This window comes from Mercenaria mercenaria, chromosome 4, assembly GCF_021730395.1.
Source record: "Mercenaria mercenaria strain notata chromosome 4, MADL_Memer_1, whole genome shotgun sequence".
In the NCBI taxonomy this organism is placed as follows: Eukaryota; Metazoa; Mollusca; class Bivalvia; order Venerida; family Veneridae; genus Mercenaria; species Mercenaria mercenaria.
In genome coordinates this window covers 77,627,783-77,647,358 of record NC_069364.1, presented here as the reverse complement: position 1 = coordinate 77,647,358, position 19,576 = coordinate 77,627,783, and the positions used below count along the sequence as shown (strand labels likewise).

Sequence of the window (19,576 nt, the reverse complement as noted above, 5' to 3'; positions counted from 1 at the left end):
AATTTTGTATCCTTGTGGGATTTTTTAAATTTTTGTGGATTAACACTCACAAAATCATTTAACCCTTATCATGCTGGACACAAATGATTCTGCCTTTGCGACCAGTGCAGTCTGATCAAGATCTGCACTGTTCACCATTCAGCCCGTATCTTTTTGGTAAGCACCCCTTTTAACAGTTAATGGTACTGTCCAATTAAAAAGATGGACAAGACTAGTTCATTATAAAAATTAAGTAGGGTTAGGGTTAAATTAGTCCCTGGCAAATAGTAATGATTCCAAAATTTACATGCATATTATGAAATATATTATTTTCTAGAGATCATACAAAGAAAGAAAAGGAAAAACAGCAAGATGCCATAAGTAAGTGTTTAAATATTTAATTTGTCCAAAATGTTTAGTTAATAATTATTGGCTTGTATCTTTGTCTTGGAATAGTTTGCCTGATAAGCTCAATAGGGAGAGTGCAGACTACGGATTACACAGTCTTGAGTTTAATCCCAGGGCGAGGCATTTGTTCTTGGTGATTTGATAAAAGACATGGTGTCTGAATTCATTTCAACCTCCACCTCTGATTTATGTGGAGAAGTTGGCAGTTATTTGTGGAGAACAGGTTAGTAGTGGTATAGAGTTCTGAAACACTTGTTAGGTTAACTGCCTGCCATGACATATCTGAATTACAGTTGAAAAAAAAACAACAAAAAACGGCCATCTAATAATTGGCTGAAATATTTTCATTGTGCTTTTGTATGAAAAATAAATGATATAAAATTCCTGAGAGAAAGCCATCAAGCAGTCACTTAACTTTCATTAATTGTTTTTCCAGGATATAAGCTATCAGTCCATGTGAATGATGAGGATGATGCGAAACAATTATGTGTGTCTCATGTCCCCTCCATGTTGCCAGACGAGTGTCGCAGGATTGGCCTTACAATACAGAGTGAACATCTCTCCATAGAAAAACTGCTCATGCAAACTATTGAGGTCAGAACAAGGTCAAAACTGAAGGTAAGTTATTAATTGCAGATATCAGAAACATTTATGAAGATTGCAAGAATTTGACTATATTGACTGTCCAGTAAAATTCATTGATTTGCTTTGATATTCCTTTTTTAAGAGAGCTAGCCAGTAGCCAGGGTACCCTCACATATAACATAACTTTGAGGCATAGCTTGTGTGGTATGTAAGATTGACTAAATATTTAAGGTCTTTTTATACCTCAGCCTTTGATTAATGTTTGGAAGGTGTCTGTTTATTGCTGAGAACATCGTGTGAATACTGGCTTTTACATGTATGTTAACTGACTGCTGTATGTAAATGAAATATTGATGGAAAGACAGTTTTACAAAATATCAATAGTTCAAGTAGCTTGAATATTTTACCATCAATAAGTCAAAGTTGCAGACTTGAGAAAAGTTGAGTAAGACATGCCCATAAACTTTATAAGTTCCACTCAGGTACTTGTTCTGTAACCATTACTGAATGGGCATCTGGAGGTGTTCCTTTACCAGCAATGCTGGAAAGTTGCTAAGTTCCATTAGATTTTACGAGTTATAGTGTTATAGAAATGTAGTCTAAGAAAGGTATTGCTTTCAATTTCAGGACTTGTCATATTCCATTCAAAGGTTTATTGAAGGCAAATGTGAGTATTTCTTTAGCTCACCTGTCACAAAGTGACAAGGTGAGCTTTTGTCATCGTGCGGTGTCCCTCGTCTGTCCGTGCGTCCGTAAACTTTTGCTTGTGACCACTCTAGAGGTCACATTTTTCATGGGATCTTTATGAAAATTGGTCAGAATGTTCATCTTGGTGATATCTAGGTCAAGTTTGAAACTGGGTCACTTGCCATCAAAAACTAGGTCAGTAGGTCTAAAAATAGAAAAACTTTGTGACCTCTCTAGAGGCCATATATTTCACAAGATCTTCATGAAAATTGGTCAGAATGTTCACCTTGATGATATCTAGGTCAGGTTCAAAAGTGGGTCACGTGCCATCAAAAACTAGATCAGTAGGTCTAAAAATAGAAAAACCTTGTGACCTCTCTAGAGGCCATATATTACACAAGATCTTCATGAAAATTGGTCAGAATGTTCACCTTGATGATATCTAGGTCAAGTTCAAAAGTGGGTCACGTGCCATCAAAAACTAGGTCAGTAGGTCTAAAAATAGAAAAACCTTGTGACCTCTCTAGAGGCCATATATTTCACAAGATATTCATGAAAATTGGTCAGAATGTTCACCTTGATGATATCTAGGTCAAGATCGAAACTGGGTCACGTGCCGCCAAAAACTAGGTCAGTAGGTCAAATAATAGAAAAACCTTGTGACCTCTCTAAAGGCCATATTTTTCATGGGATCTGTATGAAAGTTGGTCTGAATGTTCATCTTGATGATATCTAGATCAAGTTTGAAACTGGGTCACGTGCGGTCAAAAACTAGGTCAGTAGGTCTAAAAATAGAAAAACCTTGTGACCTCTCTAGAGGCCATTTATTTCATGAGATCTTCATGAAAATTGGTCAGAACATTCACCTTGATGATATCTAGGTCAAGTTCGAAAGTGGGTCACGTGCCTTCAAAAACTAGGTCAGTAGGTCAAATAATAGAAAAACCTTGTGACCTCTCTAGAGGCCATATTTTTCATGGGATCTGTATGAAAATTGGTCTGAGTGTTCATCTTGATGATATCTAGGTGAAGTTCGAAAGTGGGTCATGTGCCATCAAAAACTAGGCCAGTAGGTCAAATAATAGAAAAACCTTGTGACCTCTCTAAAGGCCATATTTTTCATGGGATCTGTATCAAAATTGGTCTGAATGTTCATCTTAATGATATCTAGGTCAAGTTCGAAACAGGGTCATGTGCGGTCAAAAACTAGGTCAGTAGGTCTAAAAATAGAAAAACCTTGTGACCTCTCTAGAGGCCATACTTGTGAATGAATCTCCATAATAATTGGTCAGAATGTTCACCTTGATGATATCTAGGTCAACTTTGAAACTGGGTCAACTGCGGTCAAAAACTAGGTCAGTAGGTCTAAAATTATTAAAATCTTTTGACCTCTCTAGAGGCCATATTTTTCAATGGATCTTCATGAAAATTGATCTGAATGTTCACCTTGATGATATCTAGGTCAGTTTCGAAACTGGGTCACGTGCGGTCCAAAACTAGGCCAGTAGGTATAAAAATAGAAAAACCTTGTGACCTCTCTAGAGGCCATATTTTTCATGAGATCTTCATGAAAATTATTGAGAATGTTCACCTTGATGATATCTAGGTAAAATTCAAAACAGGGTCACGTACCTTCGAAAACTAGGTCAATAGGTCAAATAATAGAAAAACCTTGTGACCTCTCTAGAGACCATATTTTTCAATGGATCTTCATGAAAATTGGTCAGAATTTTTATCTTGATAACATCTAGGTCAAGTTTAAAACTGGGTCACATGAGCTCAAAAACTAGGTCACTATGTCAAATAATAGAAAAAATGACGTCGTACTCAATACTGGGTCATGTGGGAAGAGGTGAGCGATTCAGGACCATCATGGTCCTCTTGTTTTTAGTTTGTTATTGGAGTGAACATTTTGACACTACTGCTCCAGGCCAAAAGGTCATTTGTTAAGTCCATCCATCTCAATGGCATTAAATTTAAAGTATTTTTCCTTAAGACTAATTACTTATGGATAATTATTGACAAAAAATTACAAACTGTTGATAATCCCACTGTTGTGAAATCATTCTTATTTGCGGTGTACTAACTTTGATTTATTTTGATGCAGCAAAATTGAATTCACTGAATTTAATCATAAACTATTAAATAAAAGTCACATTTATTTTATCTCTAAAGTTTTAAATCCACACCAAATTTTAAGTCCAAATGAAAAGCACTGTTGGCCAAAACCTTAAAGTTGCATGCAAATGAAATGTATTTGTGAAGGATGTAATATATGCTATTTTTACATGTCCTTCGCTAGCATTTTCCTATGACCTTCAAAACTAAATCAGACCGAAGCCTAAGATAAACAAATTAAGGTTTTATCATTTGTGTTGATACACTTTTACTTCATAATTTAAAATGTCAGAAAAGAAACCTTCAGCAAAGTTTAACACTTAAAACTTGCACATCAGAATCACATAGTAAGGCCATGTTGCCTTTATGATTGTTGTAAAAATGGATAAATCATTATGGTATCATTACTTATCACTGTACATTATTTTTGTATTTTAGGTGAGATCAAAGATTTACCTCTAGGTCTCCATGTCCCTGTGGTTTATCCCTGTACATCGTCAGAACAACTCCGTATAACAGTGGATGCTCAGAGAGGAATGCTGCTGGCTTCTTTGCCATCATTAGGTAACATTGCAATCTGCCCTGAGGTTGTTATAGTATTCAAATTGGCTAACTCAACATTCAGATGATTTTCTTGAACTTGTAGATTTGATCATCTGCCCTTGCTCTAAATTTTGTTAACTTTAATTTGTTTTGTCTGTATGTTTGTCAGTCTTTCCAGATTTGTGTTGTGTATATCTCAAGAAATATTTGACTTAGAGTCATCAAACATGAAGCATAGGATTGTTATTCAGTAGGTGAAGCAACACACCTGGGGTTTTGTTTGTGATTTCGATCAGTCAGACCAGAGTAATGGCCCTTGACTTAGTCAAAAATATGGTCAAAGGGCCTAAAGTTTGTATCACAGACACTTGTTGGGTACTGAGGACAGTAGTTAACAGTACATTCTATTCATTCCATACTAATTATTGGGTACTTTCTGTCACTTGATGGGTACTTGGTAACAAAAAAAAACAACAACCAATAAATGTCTGTTTGTAAGAATGTGCGTATGTAAAGAAGTCATGAAACAGGGGAAAACTGAAGATTTTTTTTTTTTTTTTTTTACTCTCAGTTTCTTCTTTTATCTTGTGTTTCTGTTTTGCCTTGCATTATCAACATAAATTATGACTGTACAGTGACTAGAAGTGGGTGCACCATTATCCTATGGACATACATCTAGTTGCTTGAAATGTTTGAAGTTTTTCCGCTACTAAAAGAGTGTTTATCTTGTTTCAGAGTTTCCAGTCTTGCAAGATCTTGAAGAGACACTTAATGGAGATAGAAAAAATATACAGAAGCATCTTGTTAGCTTGAGGTATGGAATTTTTTGTATTCTTATTTTGTGCATATGTATATGCTGCAGGAAAAGTGCCCTTTTAGATCTGAGCTTCTTTTAGTTGATTCGATTAGTTCATTAAAGTGGCTGCCAAATTATTTGAGCAGGTAGAGCATAATCTTTCCAACCCAAAAAGTCAGAATTTTGATCGCAGTGTAAAGCAATATAAAATCTATCATGATTTGACAGAGGACAATATCTCTAAAAGCATATCCAGGTGCCTGGGTAATGGTGTGGGAAAACAGGTTAGTTCTGGTTTGTAGTCATGGAAGGCTGAGTTGGTTAACTGACCACTGTTATATGACTTCAGTACTTGTAAGTTCGAAAATTATGTAAAAGGCATTATTTGATTAAGATATGCCTATACCAGTTAGAAGTAAATACTGACACAGCTCTAGGGGCCTTTCTAGAAAAGAGGATGAAGTCGGTGAATTAAAAAATTTTGCCTCTCACAACTGCTGCTTGGACTTTGTCAGAGTCATTTAAGTAGCAGGGACTTGGGTCCTCTATTGAAAGTCTTGGTCTCAATCAAAGAGTGTATTTCAAGTCACTCATCCATGTTTGATGTGGGACAATTGTCTTATGTATTTTGAATTTCAACCTTTCTTCCATCATGTTATATTATTTTTGTTGAGTAATTCCAGCTTATTACAGAGTAACTTTACTTCTGTTAACTTAAATATGAACTTTTGCCCATACTTTTTTCCATCATGTTTCAGACAGACTTTCCTGCCATCATAATAACAGATCAACTTTCTTCCATCGTACTAGTTTATCTCTTCCACCTTCATGTTACAGATTAACTCCCCTTCCATCATGTTACAGAATGACTTTTTCCATTATATTACAAATTAATTTTTCTTCCATGATGCTGCAGATTACCTTTACAGATAACTTTTCTTCCACCATTTTACATATTATCTTTTCATTCACCATGTTACAGGTTAACTTTGCAGATTAAATATACTTCCATCATGTTACATAATACCTTTTCTTTCCATCATGTTACAGACTACAGATGACTATATTGCGATGTGAACGGTCTGTGAATTGTCTGCACACAGTAGCCTGTCATAACCTACCTATAGTGAACCAGTCTGATCATGGTCTTGATGAATTACCCAAACACAGACTGTATGTACCTGTGCCAAAACAACCAAATCATTACGTGGTAAGCTCTCTCTTAATATCATGGTATGTTTCATTTACTCGTACAACATTCATATTCTGTACTGTAAGAGTCAGTTTGTTATGTTGTGAACTTTCTGAGACGTCGAGGCCTTAAAGAGTTCCAAAAATAAAAACAGGCAAAAATATATTGTTGTTGTGTTATGTGTTTACTGATGCTTCTTACTATTATTACTTTATAGTCTTTTAACTGGAAAAACAGAAGCTTTACCATTCAGAAATGAAATTGTGTGTGTGAAATCTTTTTATACTTTTAAAATGGAACGCATTATTTGATGACCAGAGGCAGGAGGCATCATTCACAAATTAACGTTGTCTGCTGTAACATGAACAGTTCCAGTGATCATATTGTCCTTGTGGCTCTGAAATGATGGTCCTTAAATTACTCAGAATTGTGATAATTGACTCCACATGGTCAATGACTTGGAACAGTTCTTATCCAGTGTACATCAAATGTTGTCAAAATTTCTTGGAGAAGCCTGATAGTTCCAGTCAGTCAGAGCTTTGGCCCTTTATTTTCTGAAAATTGTGCAAATTGGCAATGTCTACAGAATTACAAGAATGGGTTTTCTTTAATTTCAACCATATTTAATTTGTTAACTGACTGTCCATCCCACATTTATTGTCTGGAGTATTTCACAGCAACCACTGGTTGGAATTTAGCCATACTTCATAGGAAGCTTACTATCAAGAAGAGATGGGCATAAAATCTTTGTATTCCAGTCAGATGATTTTTAGCTCGACTATTCAAAGAATAGTCTAGCTATTCTACTCACCCTGGCGTCGGCGTCAGCGTCACACCTTGGTTAAGTTTTTGCATGCAAGTACATACAGCCATCAGTTAAAGGCATATAGCTTTGAAACTTATTTTTTCTTTTTCTAGGTCAATTACCAACCTCTCTGGGTCAAGTCCCATAACTCTGACATGTATTTTGAGCAAATTATGCCCCCTTTTGGACTTAAAGTTTTACATGCAAGTTACTATCTCCAAAACTAATGCAGATATTGATTTGAAACTTCACATGTGTCTTCGGGGTTATAAAACTAGTTGATAGCAGCAAGTCCCATAACTCTGACTGTCATTTTGGCCAAATTATGCCCTCTTTTGGACTTAGAAAATTCTGGTTAAAGTTTTGCGTGCAAGTACATACAGCTATTTCTAAAAGGCATATAGATTTGAAACTTATTTTTTCTTTTTCTAGATCAATTACCAACCTCACTGGGTCAAGACCCATAACTCTGACATGTATTTTGAGCAAATTATGCCCCCTTTTAGACTTAGAAAATTTTGGTTAAAGTTTTACATGCAAGTTATTATCTCCAAAACTAATGCAGATATTGATTTGAAACTTCACATGTGTCTTCGGGGTTATAAAACTAGTTGATAGCGGCAAGTCCCATAACTCTGACCTTCATTTTGGCCAAATTATGCCCCCTTTTGGACTTAGAAAATTCTGGTTAAAGTTTTGTGTGCAAGTACATACAGCTATTTCTAAAAGGCATATAGATTTGAAACTTTATTTTTTCTTTTTCTAGATCAATTACCAACCTCACTGGGTCAAGTTCCATAATTCTGACATGTTTTTTGGCAAATTATGCCCCCTTTTAGACTTAGAAAATTTTGGTTAAAGTTTTACATGAAAGTTATTATCTCCAAAATTAATGCAGATATTGATTTGAAACTTCACATGTGTCTTCGGGGTTATAAAACTAGTTGATAGCAGCAAGTCCCATAACTCTGACTTTCATTTTGGCCAAATTATGCCCCCTTTTGGACTTAGAAAATTCTGGTTAAAGTTTTGCTTGCAAGTACATACAGCTATTACTAAAAGGCATATAGATTTGAAACTTATTTTTTCTTTTTCTAGATCAATTACCAACCTCACTGGATCAAGTTCCATAACTCTGGCATGTATTTTGGGCAAATTATGCCCCCTTTTGGACTTTGAAAATTCTGGTTAAAGTTTTACATGCGAGTTTCTATTTCCAAAACTAATGCAGATATTGAATTGAAAATTCACATGTGCCTTAGGGGTTATAAAACTAGTTGATAGCAGAAAGTCCCATAACTGATATGCATTTTGGTCAAATTATTCCCCCTTTTGAACTTAAAACTCTTTTGATATTTAACCTTTTTAGGTAATATTTTCCTGCCTCTGGGACAATATTTCGAATAGTCGAGCTTGGCTGTCTTACGGACAGCTCCTGTTCACCAAGTTATTGCCCATAGTATGCTATAGTACAATTCTTGTCCAGGGTATTTCTCAGCAGCCACCAGTTGGAATTTAGCCATACTTCATAGGAAGAGGAGATTTGCGCAGTATCCTGTTTTGGTTGGATAATTTTTCACTGATTTATTGCCCTTTGATTATTCAGCATTAGTAAACTATAGTGCCATCACATTCAGGAGTATTTCTCAGCAAAAATTCATAGGATGCTTCACTCAAAAGTGGAGGTGCGCATATTTTCTTCATTATCCTTTGGAATGTGTTTTCAATGAGATATTACCCTTTGATAATTCAACATCAGTAAACTATATGATTGTGCCCAGTCAGTAAATTCCACTTTTGTTCTTTTAATATGCAAATTTCTGGGAGCATCCATCGGTTTTACCAATATTTCTTGTTTCTTTTGTAATACATATAGGTTGCTTGTGTAGAAGATAATCCACCAAGATCTGTTGAACTGGTATACCATCTGCTTGAAACGGCACCATGTCTTGCTGAGGGAATGGAAGTGGAGCTAGGGGAGGATAACTCTGTTAAAACTTTCCTTAAAGCAGTTCGACTTATACCTCTTGATACATTTGCCTTTACAAATGGTCCATACACAAGTATTTATAGTAAGTTCTTTGTGTTTTTACATTGTTTCTGATAACTGTATTTTCTTGTCTGTATGTCTGTTATAGTCATAAGAATGAGCACTACATTTTTGCCTTACCAGAATAGCATATATTGATTTGCCCTTTAAATATTTGTTAAGATACATCTTAAAAATCGTAATTGTCATATGGCAGTCCAATGATGATTTCATCCTTGCTCGCGTATTACATTCTTATTGGTGGCAGAGTTAAGTCTGTCTGTCATTGAGGATGTATGCAGATATTTTAATGGCTACCTAGAGGTACAGGACATGTGGTCCTCCTCTTGGACTGAGGACTGCCAATTCATGACATGTAATTTTCTTCATTTGATAAAATATCAAGTTATGTATGGAATCTTGTTGAACTGAAAAATGTCTTATAATGTATCAGTATACAAGTCCATGTATTAACCTATGAAAACTTAATGATATAAATACTATACAGTGTTATCTTTAAGGTTTATTTGGAGTTTCCATTGAAGAATACAAATTCTTTCCTAAGAATATGATAAGGGGCCTCCGTGGCTGAGTGGTTAAGGTCGCTGACTTCAAATCACTTGCCCCTCATTGATCTGGGTGCGAGCCTCACTCAGGGCGCTGAATTCTTCATGTGAGGAAGCCATCCAGCTGGCTTACGGAAGGTTGATGGTTCTACCCAGGTCCTCGCTCATGTTGAAATTATGCACAGAGGGGCACCTAGGGTCTTCCTCCACCATCAAAGCTGGAAAGTTGCCATATTACCTATAATTGTGTCGGTGCAATGTTAAACCCAACAAAATAAATATATAAGAATATGATAATGCTGTTTATTTTGTAGAAGAACCTGAAGAATCTGAGATAGAGAGCTTCCATAGGAAACGAAAGGTAAAAATAAGTTATATATTACATGGCTTGACAGTAACAAAATATACTGATCGCTGGACATTGTTGATTTTATGTTACAATACAGTAATATGTAACTTCCTTTTAAGGTAGTGGACCTGCAATGATAGTCATCTATATATTCTTAGTATGCAATTTCCACATTATCAAGCCATGTATAATAAGTTAAATGTTCACTTTTAGTCGGGAGAAAGTGTTTTTTTTAATGAGAAAGTTTGATCTTTAATAAGTATCTCGGCTGAGCCCTTTTTACTATTTTATTTAACAAAGTTTATTTTTCTTCAGTTATTGCTTGGAGAATACCTTGAGCCAGTAGGAAAGAAACAGAAGACATCTCCATACTTTGTCACTGATTTAGTTCATGTAGTGGCAGCATGTGAGGAGAAATTGCCTTTTGTTTTCCTTGGAGAGGAGGTAGGATCCTGTTACTGACTTTAGCTGAATTGTGAATTGAAGCCTTTTGTGAATTGAAGCCTTTTGTGAATCACTGTGAATTCATTTTCTTGAATAAAAAAAAACAGTAATGGTTTTGGCCTGAAGATTCTTGAGTCACTCACAAATCTGTTTCCTTGACAATGCATTCTTAGACTAGTGGTATAGGGAGATGCAATATTTATAACCATTAGTGTTTAAAGTTGTGATTTTATAGGTTGACTTGCCAACACTGACCACCAAACCATCTTTCTTCTAAAGGAAGAAGGGTCTTTCTTTTATAGACAATTACCCAAAACTTCTTTTATTTCTTTACTGTAATAAGGCATCGCCACAGTGGCGGCCATTTTACTAAAAAATTAACATGCAAATTTTCATAAAAATAAAAGATGACTTAAGTGGTAACAATAAAGTCAATAATTTTGTCATAATTATGTTCTAAATATCTATGTGAACATATGCAAGTAAAAGGATGTGCATTTCACTACCTGTATTATGCCTTAATTTGATATTTTTCTCTGGCCAAAATGACAAAATTTTGCAATTTTATGTGCAGTCAAACTCAGTATATATTCAAAACATGTAAAAAATAATTACAGCCAATTGTAAAGCAGATCGTGAAGAACAAAGTCTTATAGGGAATTATTTTGAAATTTTACTTGGTTACTGAATTATACACCATCAATTTATCCAATTTGTTTTATCTGTTCACACATAATTCACATGTATATAAACAGGGTGATATAGGACCTGTGTACTGGTTTACCTAGCTATCTGTGGTCAGTAATGCATGTACAAACAACATTTTAAATTAAGTTTACATGGGGTTGTCTTTTTGTGTCTAATGCAATAACCAGGAACAATTTCGACAAAAATTCTGTAAGAATTTTGTAGTATACATATTGTACTTAAAAAAAACAACTAAATTTTGTTCTTGTAATATGTGTTATAGTAGAGTTTGACTACTTGAAAAGATTCAATATTTTGAGGTAAACTTTCGGTCTAAATGAGACTCAAACATTATACTAGCAGTATATGTACTATAAATTATCATATGCTTCTATGTTGATGATAATTTGACCAACTGTTAAGGCTTTAGTGCAATTTTCAAGAGAAAAATACTTGGCCTGAAAATATGAACTGATATTGAGATTTATTAAGTGACCACACATGGTAAGGACAAAAAATGCTATCTTTAACACAAATGGTTGCTTTATACAATATAATTTGTTCTTTAACAACTCATAAAGTAACTGGAAAAGGAGTCTTTTAACCCTTTTCATGCTGGACACGATTGATTCTGCCTTTGCGGCCAGTGTAGATCATGATCAGCCTGCAAATCCATGCAGTCTGATCATGATCTGCACTGTTTGCCATTCAGTCAGTATCTTTTTGGTAAGCATCCCTTTTAACAGTTAATGGTACTGTCCAAATTGAAAGATGGACAAGTTCATTATAGAAATTCAGCAGAGTAAGGGTTAATAGACATGGTCTCTTAAGCAAGTTTGATTGTAGTTTGCTAATTTTTCTTCTTGTAATCAAGAAGGAAAGTGTGATGGATTTCTAAACAAAAGTCCAATATGACCATCATAGCAGTATAGTAATTTTTCATACAGGTAATTTTATCATTTGTCATAACTATATTGAATGGATCTGCATAATGCCCTAAAACCAGTTGAGAATCCTCCACTTTTCTCCTTACAGTTGATGGAACTGGGGATATTACATACCAATATACAAGTGGACAAAGAGGCCATGGGACTTGTGATGGATATTATACAGTAAGTATTTGACCACAGAGCTTTACCAGTGTACGAAATTCAGATTTGAATCCACTAGCCCGTTCGGGCTACCAGATAGGAAATTTTGCAAGCCCGACACCAATTTCACTAGCCCGAACTTTAACACCTTAAAATACTTGATTTTTGCACCATATAACATTTTGTTTTACAGACATCTCTATGCATTATTGAAGGAATAAAAAAGACATACAGTACAGTGAGTACTGTACATGTTTTTCATGTTTACGAAAAATTTTAACTCTAAATACTCCAGTCCAGATCAGCATCGCCAGAGTCCAAAAGCATCAGACATGACACTCCTTGCCAAATGAAATATAAACTGTAACGCCCGATTTTTTAGGATCCGCACTCGCCAATTACTGCTACACGGACTGTTGACAGTTTGCATTAGATGTCAAAATGAGTGCTGAATACACACATACACGCACACTGATAGCATAATTTAAGCTCCGCCTACTGCAGGTACTTGTGAGATTTTCACGAGAAGTGTGAAAGCTAATCAAATTATCCGTTACACTAGAGGAGATTGTATTCAGTCAATTAGCGCGGCGGTTACGTCTTTGACAACAATAATTCAATAAGTGTTCCTCAGTCTGGATGATGCGTGATGCCTTCTTAGCGTTTATTAATGGAGGTCATATGAAATCACGATGATATACTCGTTTAATAAGCATGATTTTTTAATCAGATTAGGAAAATTCGGTAGCCTGGTCGGGTTTGTATCTGCGGAAAATCGGTAGCCCAAGCTGAAATTTGGTAGCCACAGGCTGTTGGACTAACGCGAATTTCGAACACTGCTTTACAAAATTTTAAGACGTGTAAAGGTCCACAAGGTTAGCTGAGTTGGTAGATCACTAGACTATGAATTCAAGAGTTTCCTGACAATTTCTATGCATCAATCATGGCGCGGTCAAACAACTTCTGATATTCTGTGTTCATTCAAATTTTAATGCAGAATATTCGCTACCACAAAGAATCAAAACAGTTTGATTCTTTGTGGTAGTGAATATTCTGCATTAAAATTTGAATGAACACAGAATATCAGAAGTTGTTTGACCGCGCCATGATTGATGCATAGAAATTGTCAGTGGCTGGCTGAATGGTTAAGAATCCTGGAGCATGAGTTAAAAATAACTGAAGGTTGTTTCATAACTTGTTTTGGAAAATGAGCTATCTGTATGAATATTCACATGGTGAAGCTGCTGCCTACCAGCAACTAGAACTCGAAAGATTTTATTGAAATGTTCTTTAGAATGTACAGACTTACTAGTGAAAAAATAACACAGAAATCCACAAATTAGACATATTTCTAAAGTTCTCTGTTTTTGAAATTTTATGTTTTACATGTCAAATGAAAGCTGCAAAATGCATATTTATTTTCCTAGTTTCCCTGATGTACCAAGTGTCAAAAAAGCAGATTGTGAAGCGTTCAGAAGAAGTTTGCTGTCGTGTAAAATCAGAAGTGTAACTAAACCAGCTAGATACTGGCAGATTGAAGTAAGATTTATTGAGACTTGCATAAACCTGGTGTAATGATGCTTTACGGATTCTTTATTTATTCTTTAGAATTTTAGTGCTGTTTTCAGTGATAATTATACTCCAAAAGCATATGTGGGGTAAATTGCAGTCACACATCCATCTGTTGGTATTTCCTTTCCGTAGGCATGATTTTATGGTTTTACAAATTACTGATAAATGTTCACAATGATAACACAATAAAAATCAGTTATGACCAAAGTCACTACATCCGAGGTCAAGGTCAAATAGCGTAACTTCTGTATTCACTTAACATCGTCTTAAATGCTGATGGAATTTTCATGAAATTAGCTTAAGTTATTTACTTCTCATTTGTTTACCTGATCAAGGCAATTGCAAAGCTTAAAATTCTTGTAACCAGGTCAAAGGTCGAAGTCACATTGTAAGGTCAAAGTTCAGTAGTTTTATTTGTGGCTTGTTATTTGGTTTTCATATAATTACTTTATAGTCATAAATGTTCATCATTATGAAAACAATGCCTGATGAGAATCATGCCTAACCCTGGTCAACAGGTCCAAGGTTAGGATTACACTTAAGAGGTAAAAGGTCAAATACTGTGTGTCTGCTTCATATCTTATAAACCACTGGAAGGATTTTCATACAGCATGCATCATTGCATATCAAGTTGATGGGAAAATTGCATAACTCGTATCACTAGGTCAAGGTTTAAGGTCACATTTGAAGGTCAAAGGTCAAACAGTTTTATTTCACACTGTTTACTTGATTTTGAAGTATTTATATATTTTGACAGTCATGATGAGAAACATGCCTGACCCATTTCACTAAGTCTAAGTTCAGTGTCACACTTGAAAATCAAAAGTCAAATAGCTTTATTATGTGTCCACTTCATATCTTATATACCACAGGAAAGATTTTCATAATACTATCATCAAATTTTGACCTCATGGAGTTTAAAAACATGATCACTAGGTCCAAGGTCAAGGCCACATTTGAAGGTCATATTTCATGATCACAATATTTTACCTTACTTGTATCAGACTGGCATCAGGGGGTATTAATCATCATATATATCTGTAATTTTAATTGAGATATATTATCTGGCTTTTTTTCTCAAACAAAATTCATTTCTAGAAAAAAAAATTGGATTACACAAATGAAAAAGAATGATCTTTACAAATAGATGCAGTTAGTGATTTCTGTTATCAAGTTGCCAAATTTCAGCTGTATTTTTATTGTTTACTAAAGCCTTACTATGTGTGATATAAAGAGGTAACAGACAGAATTATTTGTATATTTTTCAGTTCCTGTTTACAAATGACCTGATGCCAACTCAGAGTCCAAAAGAGGCGGGGCCAACACAGCGAGTGATTTGTTGCTACGAGCGACACTCGGACAATCACCAGAAAACAGTGAAAGAATTGTGGGATGAGTGGACGGCCATGTGCAATCTGTATTCCATTGTTAAACCATTCTCTGATATGATGACTGGTATACTTTTATAGCTGTTTATTTAACCTTTACTCTACTAAATTTCTTAAATGGTCTGGTCCATCATTCAGTTTGGGCAGTACCGTTTATTATTTGAAGGGGTGTTCACTGAAAATTTACTGACTGAATAAGGCTGATCTTGGTCTGCACTAGTTGCAAAGGCAGAATCACTCGCCATCAACAGGCTAAAGGTTAATAGTGTCAAGTATATTAGCTGGCTTTGCTAGTAGGATCGAAAGAGCTTTTTGATGCCAACCCAAAAAAAAAAAAAGCATATTTTTTGGTTTGCAGAAAAGAAAGTGGAGTCTTCCATGAATGGCAGAAATGAATGTTTTAGGCTATTTTTATATAGGTATTTTGTTATGCATAATAAGTCTGTTGCACCATTGAAGTATTCCAAACAATTAAAAAATGACAACTCCAGGCAGCTTACAATATGTAATTTTGCTTCACCACCAAGGTTTCTTTTATACGAAATATTGACAAGCTGGTATTGGGTCTGTAAACACTAACATTCTATGACAGAACTTTAGATAAATATATGTTAATTAAAGTATTTAGAAATATGTTTGAGGGACAAAGAGCATGTATATTATTCACCCATTCTATTGCTTACACTCTCATTGGTAGAGAATTCTGATGTGTATGGGTCTCAAAGAAAAGTTTTGAACTGAGATAAACTGAAATGACTTGTTACTTGCAGTACACCATTTGACAGGACAGTATGGTTTTAACACGTCTTGAAAATATGTAAATCTGTTTCAGATGATCAGACTGGACTACAAGGGATTACAAAGGTGAAATCTTACAATTACAAGAGATTGAGTGTAATATATGGTCCAGGATATCCTAGTCTAGTAAGTTGATTGATTTGGTAGTACCAGTTCCAAATAATTGGACTTGTACAGTAAGTTTTAAGCCTGAAAGAGATGACAGTTAAAAAATACTTTAATTAAGAAAAGCATTCAGTTAGGGTAGTGTTTTGTTTTATTTTTAAATTTCTTAGCCATGAAATGTTATGTTTTTGTCATGGGAATATGAATTTGTGAATTGCAACATTTAAAGGTAGACTGAATGGGAAATTAATTTGATCCTTAGGACTTGTTTAGTAGATTCACACTGAAGCTACAAGGTTTTTCAGGATTAAAGGACCTGTAGACTTACTGTACACTAATCCAAATATCAACAATTTCATTTGGATGAGCGGAGTCTTTAACTCAGACAGTGTAAGGCATTGCATCCACTAAAATAGGGGTACCTGCATTATACATTATTTTATTACTCAAAATAAAAACCAATTATCTCATACAACACTCTTTATTCATCAAGAATATGCATTGATACTTACAACGATAGTTAAACATACGCATGATACATTTTGTAATAATTTAATTAAATTCAGTAAAAGTATATTGACAATATTGGGAGTTGATCGGCCGCTCATGACTCAACAAGGGTCTTACCGTGTAGAGTCGTTAAAAGCACAGCAAAATCCGTCGACCGAGAGGAGAACAGACGCACCAACCCAAGGCTTGCAAAAACAACGCAACTGCGCAATCCATCGAACTTCGAATTGTGAATCCAACCCAGCCCGGGTGTCACCGGGATGCGGTCAAATGCACAACCCTAGCCAATGTAAAGCGAGGCAATATAACACAACGGACCACAAGGCAAAGCAATGCAAGACACTTTGTACTTTGTAACAGGTATCACTCAAACAACGCAAAGTAACGCAAGACACTTTGTACTTTGTAACAGGTGTCACTCAAAGGCAAAGCAACACAAGACACTTTGCACTTTATAACAGGTATCACTCAAATGCAAACACACAACAATTTCAATTGAACGTCGAGCTACCATTCCACCCATTTCGGGTTTCACCGAGAATGAGCGAAACCGCAACACGAGTCAATGAAAGGCAAGGCAAGGCAAGGCAAAGTGACACCACTGAGAGCAACGCAACATACGCAACATACGCAACACACGCAACACTAGGAATTGCCAAGTACTAGGGCAAAACCTTTTACTATCCAGTTAACACAAACTGGTAAACATATGATACCCCAAAGTACGCAACTTGAATGCAAACATACAGACACCGTATCCGCTCACCTCACGGCCGACAGAATTTTAACCGCCAACATATTATGAGCGACAATATCCATCAAGCCAGTATTATAAATAAACACCTTTTACTTATAGTATTATGACAAGATGAAGAAAAACTAATATTAAGGTCTATCAAATGTCACAGTTAAAAAGCCAGTGTCCTACATAATAATTGTTACCACAAATAATAGCAGAATTTTCTTAGTGATATCCAACTGTGATCACAAAGTTTTTAAGTTCACATGAAATAATATTTACGACAGTCAATACTTCCTATAATTATTTTCCTGTCCTTGAATTTCATGTCAATACGACACATTTAACTTAAAAAGTGAAACTTATTCTAATAATTTTATTACTTCACTATTGTCTTCTTGTACATTTAGTTTATATATTTTAATACTAGAAATACGTATATTAATATCCATCAACTATCCCGTGCCTTTTTAAAGAAGTATAAAATCTTTCAAATTATACTGGAGAGTCTTATACAAATATAGTCACGCCCATGCTAAACCGTTTTCTTAAATAACAAAATTTATATACACTGCATCAAAATGTCTCAGTTTTTTCTTCATAACACGGTATGAACATTTCACATTTGGAAGTCCTTGGTCACGTAACAAGATGACATCTAGCCCCGTCATACATTTTGATGGCTGGATGCGGTCAAATGCACAACCCTAGCCAATGTAAAGCGAGGCAATATAACACAACGGACCACAAGGCAAAGCAATGCAAGACACTTTGTACTTTGTAACAGGTATCACTCAAACAACGCAAAGTAACGCAAGACACTTTGTACTTTGTAACAGGTGTCACTCAAAGGCAAAGCAACACAAGACACTTTGCACTTTATAACAGGTATCACTCAAATGCAAACACACAACAATTTCAATTGAACGTCGAGCTACCATTCCACCCATTTCGGGTTTCACCGAGAATGAGCGAAACCGCAACACGAGTCAATGAAAGGCAAGGCAAGGCAAGGCAAAGTGACACCACTGAGAGCAACGCAACATACACAACACACGCAACACTAGGAATTGCCAAGTACTAGGGCTAAACCTTTTACTATCCAGTTAACACAAACTGGTAAACATATGATACCCCAAAGTACGCAACTTGAATGCAGACATACAGACACCGTATCCGCTCACCTCACGGCCGACAGAATTTTACCGCCACAATAAATTTATAATTTATCCGCCAAAATTCTACGGCCTTTCAAACTCTTCTTTAAAAAATCGCATCTTTTATGTAATCACCAAAAAACTGTAGTCCTACTTTCTTATACTGTATTCCATCTGACCGAAACAAAATGTGGCATAGCATCAATATCGAGCCTAATTATAATGAATTTGCCACCTGAATAAACTAACTTGCGGTAGGCCATATATTACTAAATCTAATCTTACAACTTCCAAAGCTATGATTTTGATATAACTTGGATCAACAATTAGACAGTACAAGCTCCCCTTTTAAAGATTTGGCTGAAACGGCAGAAAAAAGAAAAAACTGACATTTTACTCCAGATTAACGAGTAGAAGTCCTGAATTTACGATCATTTCTCTATTAATTGAGATAATTAATGCACATACAGAAGACATTTTGTCTGCGCCTATAGAAAAATTTATGTGACCCGATTTCTACTCCTTAATTCTGAAATAACGGGTTTTGATAGATACCTATTTCATTGTTTTGAAATTTTATATACGCATATTTGTTCTCAACTACGGACAAGTCTGAAACTTGAACAATTTGTATGTTAATCGTTTGCTCACATAAACAAACCAAAGTATGATACAATAAACAAAGTCTAACATATTTTCAACTCGTATTCCTCGTATATCGTGCACGGGAAGCAGTCGCATTTGACCTTTATTAAAAAACTTTGTCGATAGAGCCCGCTTGTCTCGGGTAGCACAATTATTTCGACAGCCGTCTAACAGTTTATTTATGACGAAACCCGTATGTAAATGAAAAACCCGTGCAGTTTGTGAAATTAATTTAAAGCCCTGCTCCCGTCCTACATTTTAACCTTGAATCGTAACTGAAAAAGCAAGAAAATCCCGACTATGAACAGTGACACCTGTCAAAATAGAGTCTATTTTATATATAATTCTATATGAAATACCATTAGTTTTGCGTGCAACAGTGT

At 35.3% G+C, this 19,576-nt stretch overlaps 1 protein-coding gene across 1 annotated transcript in view; it reads left to right on the top strand.

The window, feature by feature from the left end:
- LOC123552209 (mediator of RNA polymerase II transcription subunit 14-like) overlaps window positions 1-19,576 on the top strand; it is a 49,390-nt gene that overhangs the window by 15,913 nt on the left and 13,901 nt on the right. Inside the window, 13 exon segments of the mRNA XM_053541739.1 lie at window positions 317-360; window positions 824-1,005; window positions 1,600-1,639; window positions 4,216-4,341; window positions 5,056-5,134; window positions 6,167-6,326; window positions 8,990-9,185; window positions 10,023-10,069; window positions 10,373-10,501; window positions 12,224-12,300; window positions 13,707-13,818; window positions 15,120-15,306; window positions 16,072-16,163. Coding sequence (XP_053397714.1) covers window positions 317-360; window positions 824-1,005; window positions 1,600-1,639; window positions 4,216-4,341; window positions 5,056-5,134; window positions 6,167-6,326; window positions 8,990-9,185; window positions 10,023-10,069; window positions 10,373-10,501; window positions 12,224-12,300; window positions 13,707-13,818; window positions 15,120-15,306; window positions 16,072-16,163 — 1,471 coding nt within the window.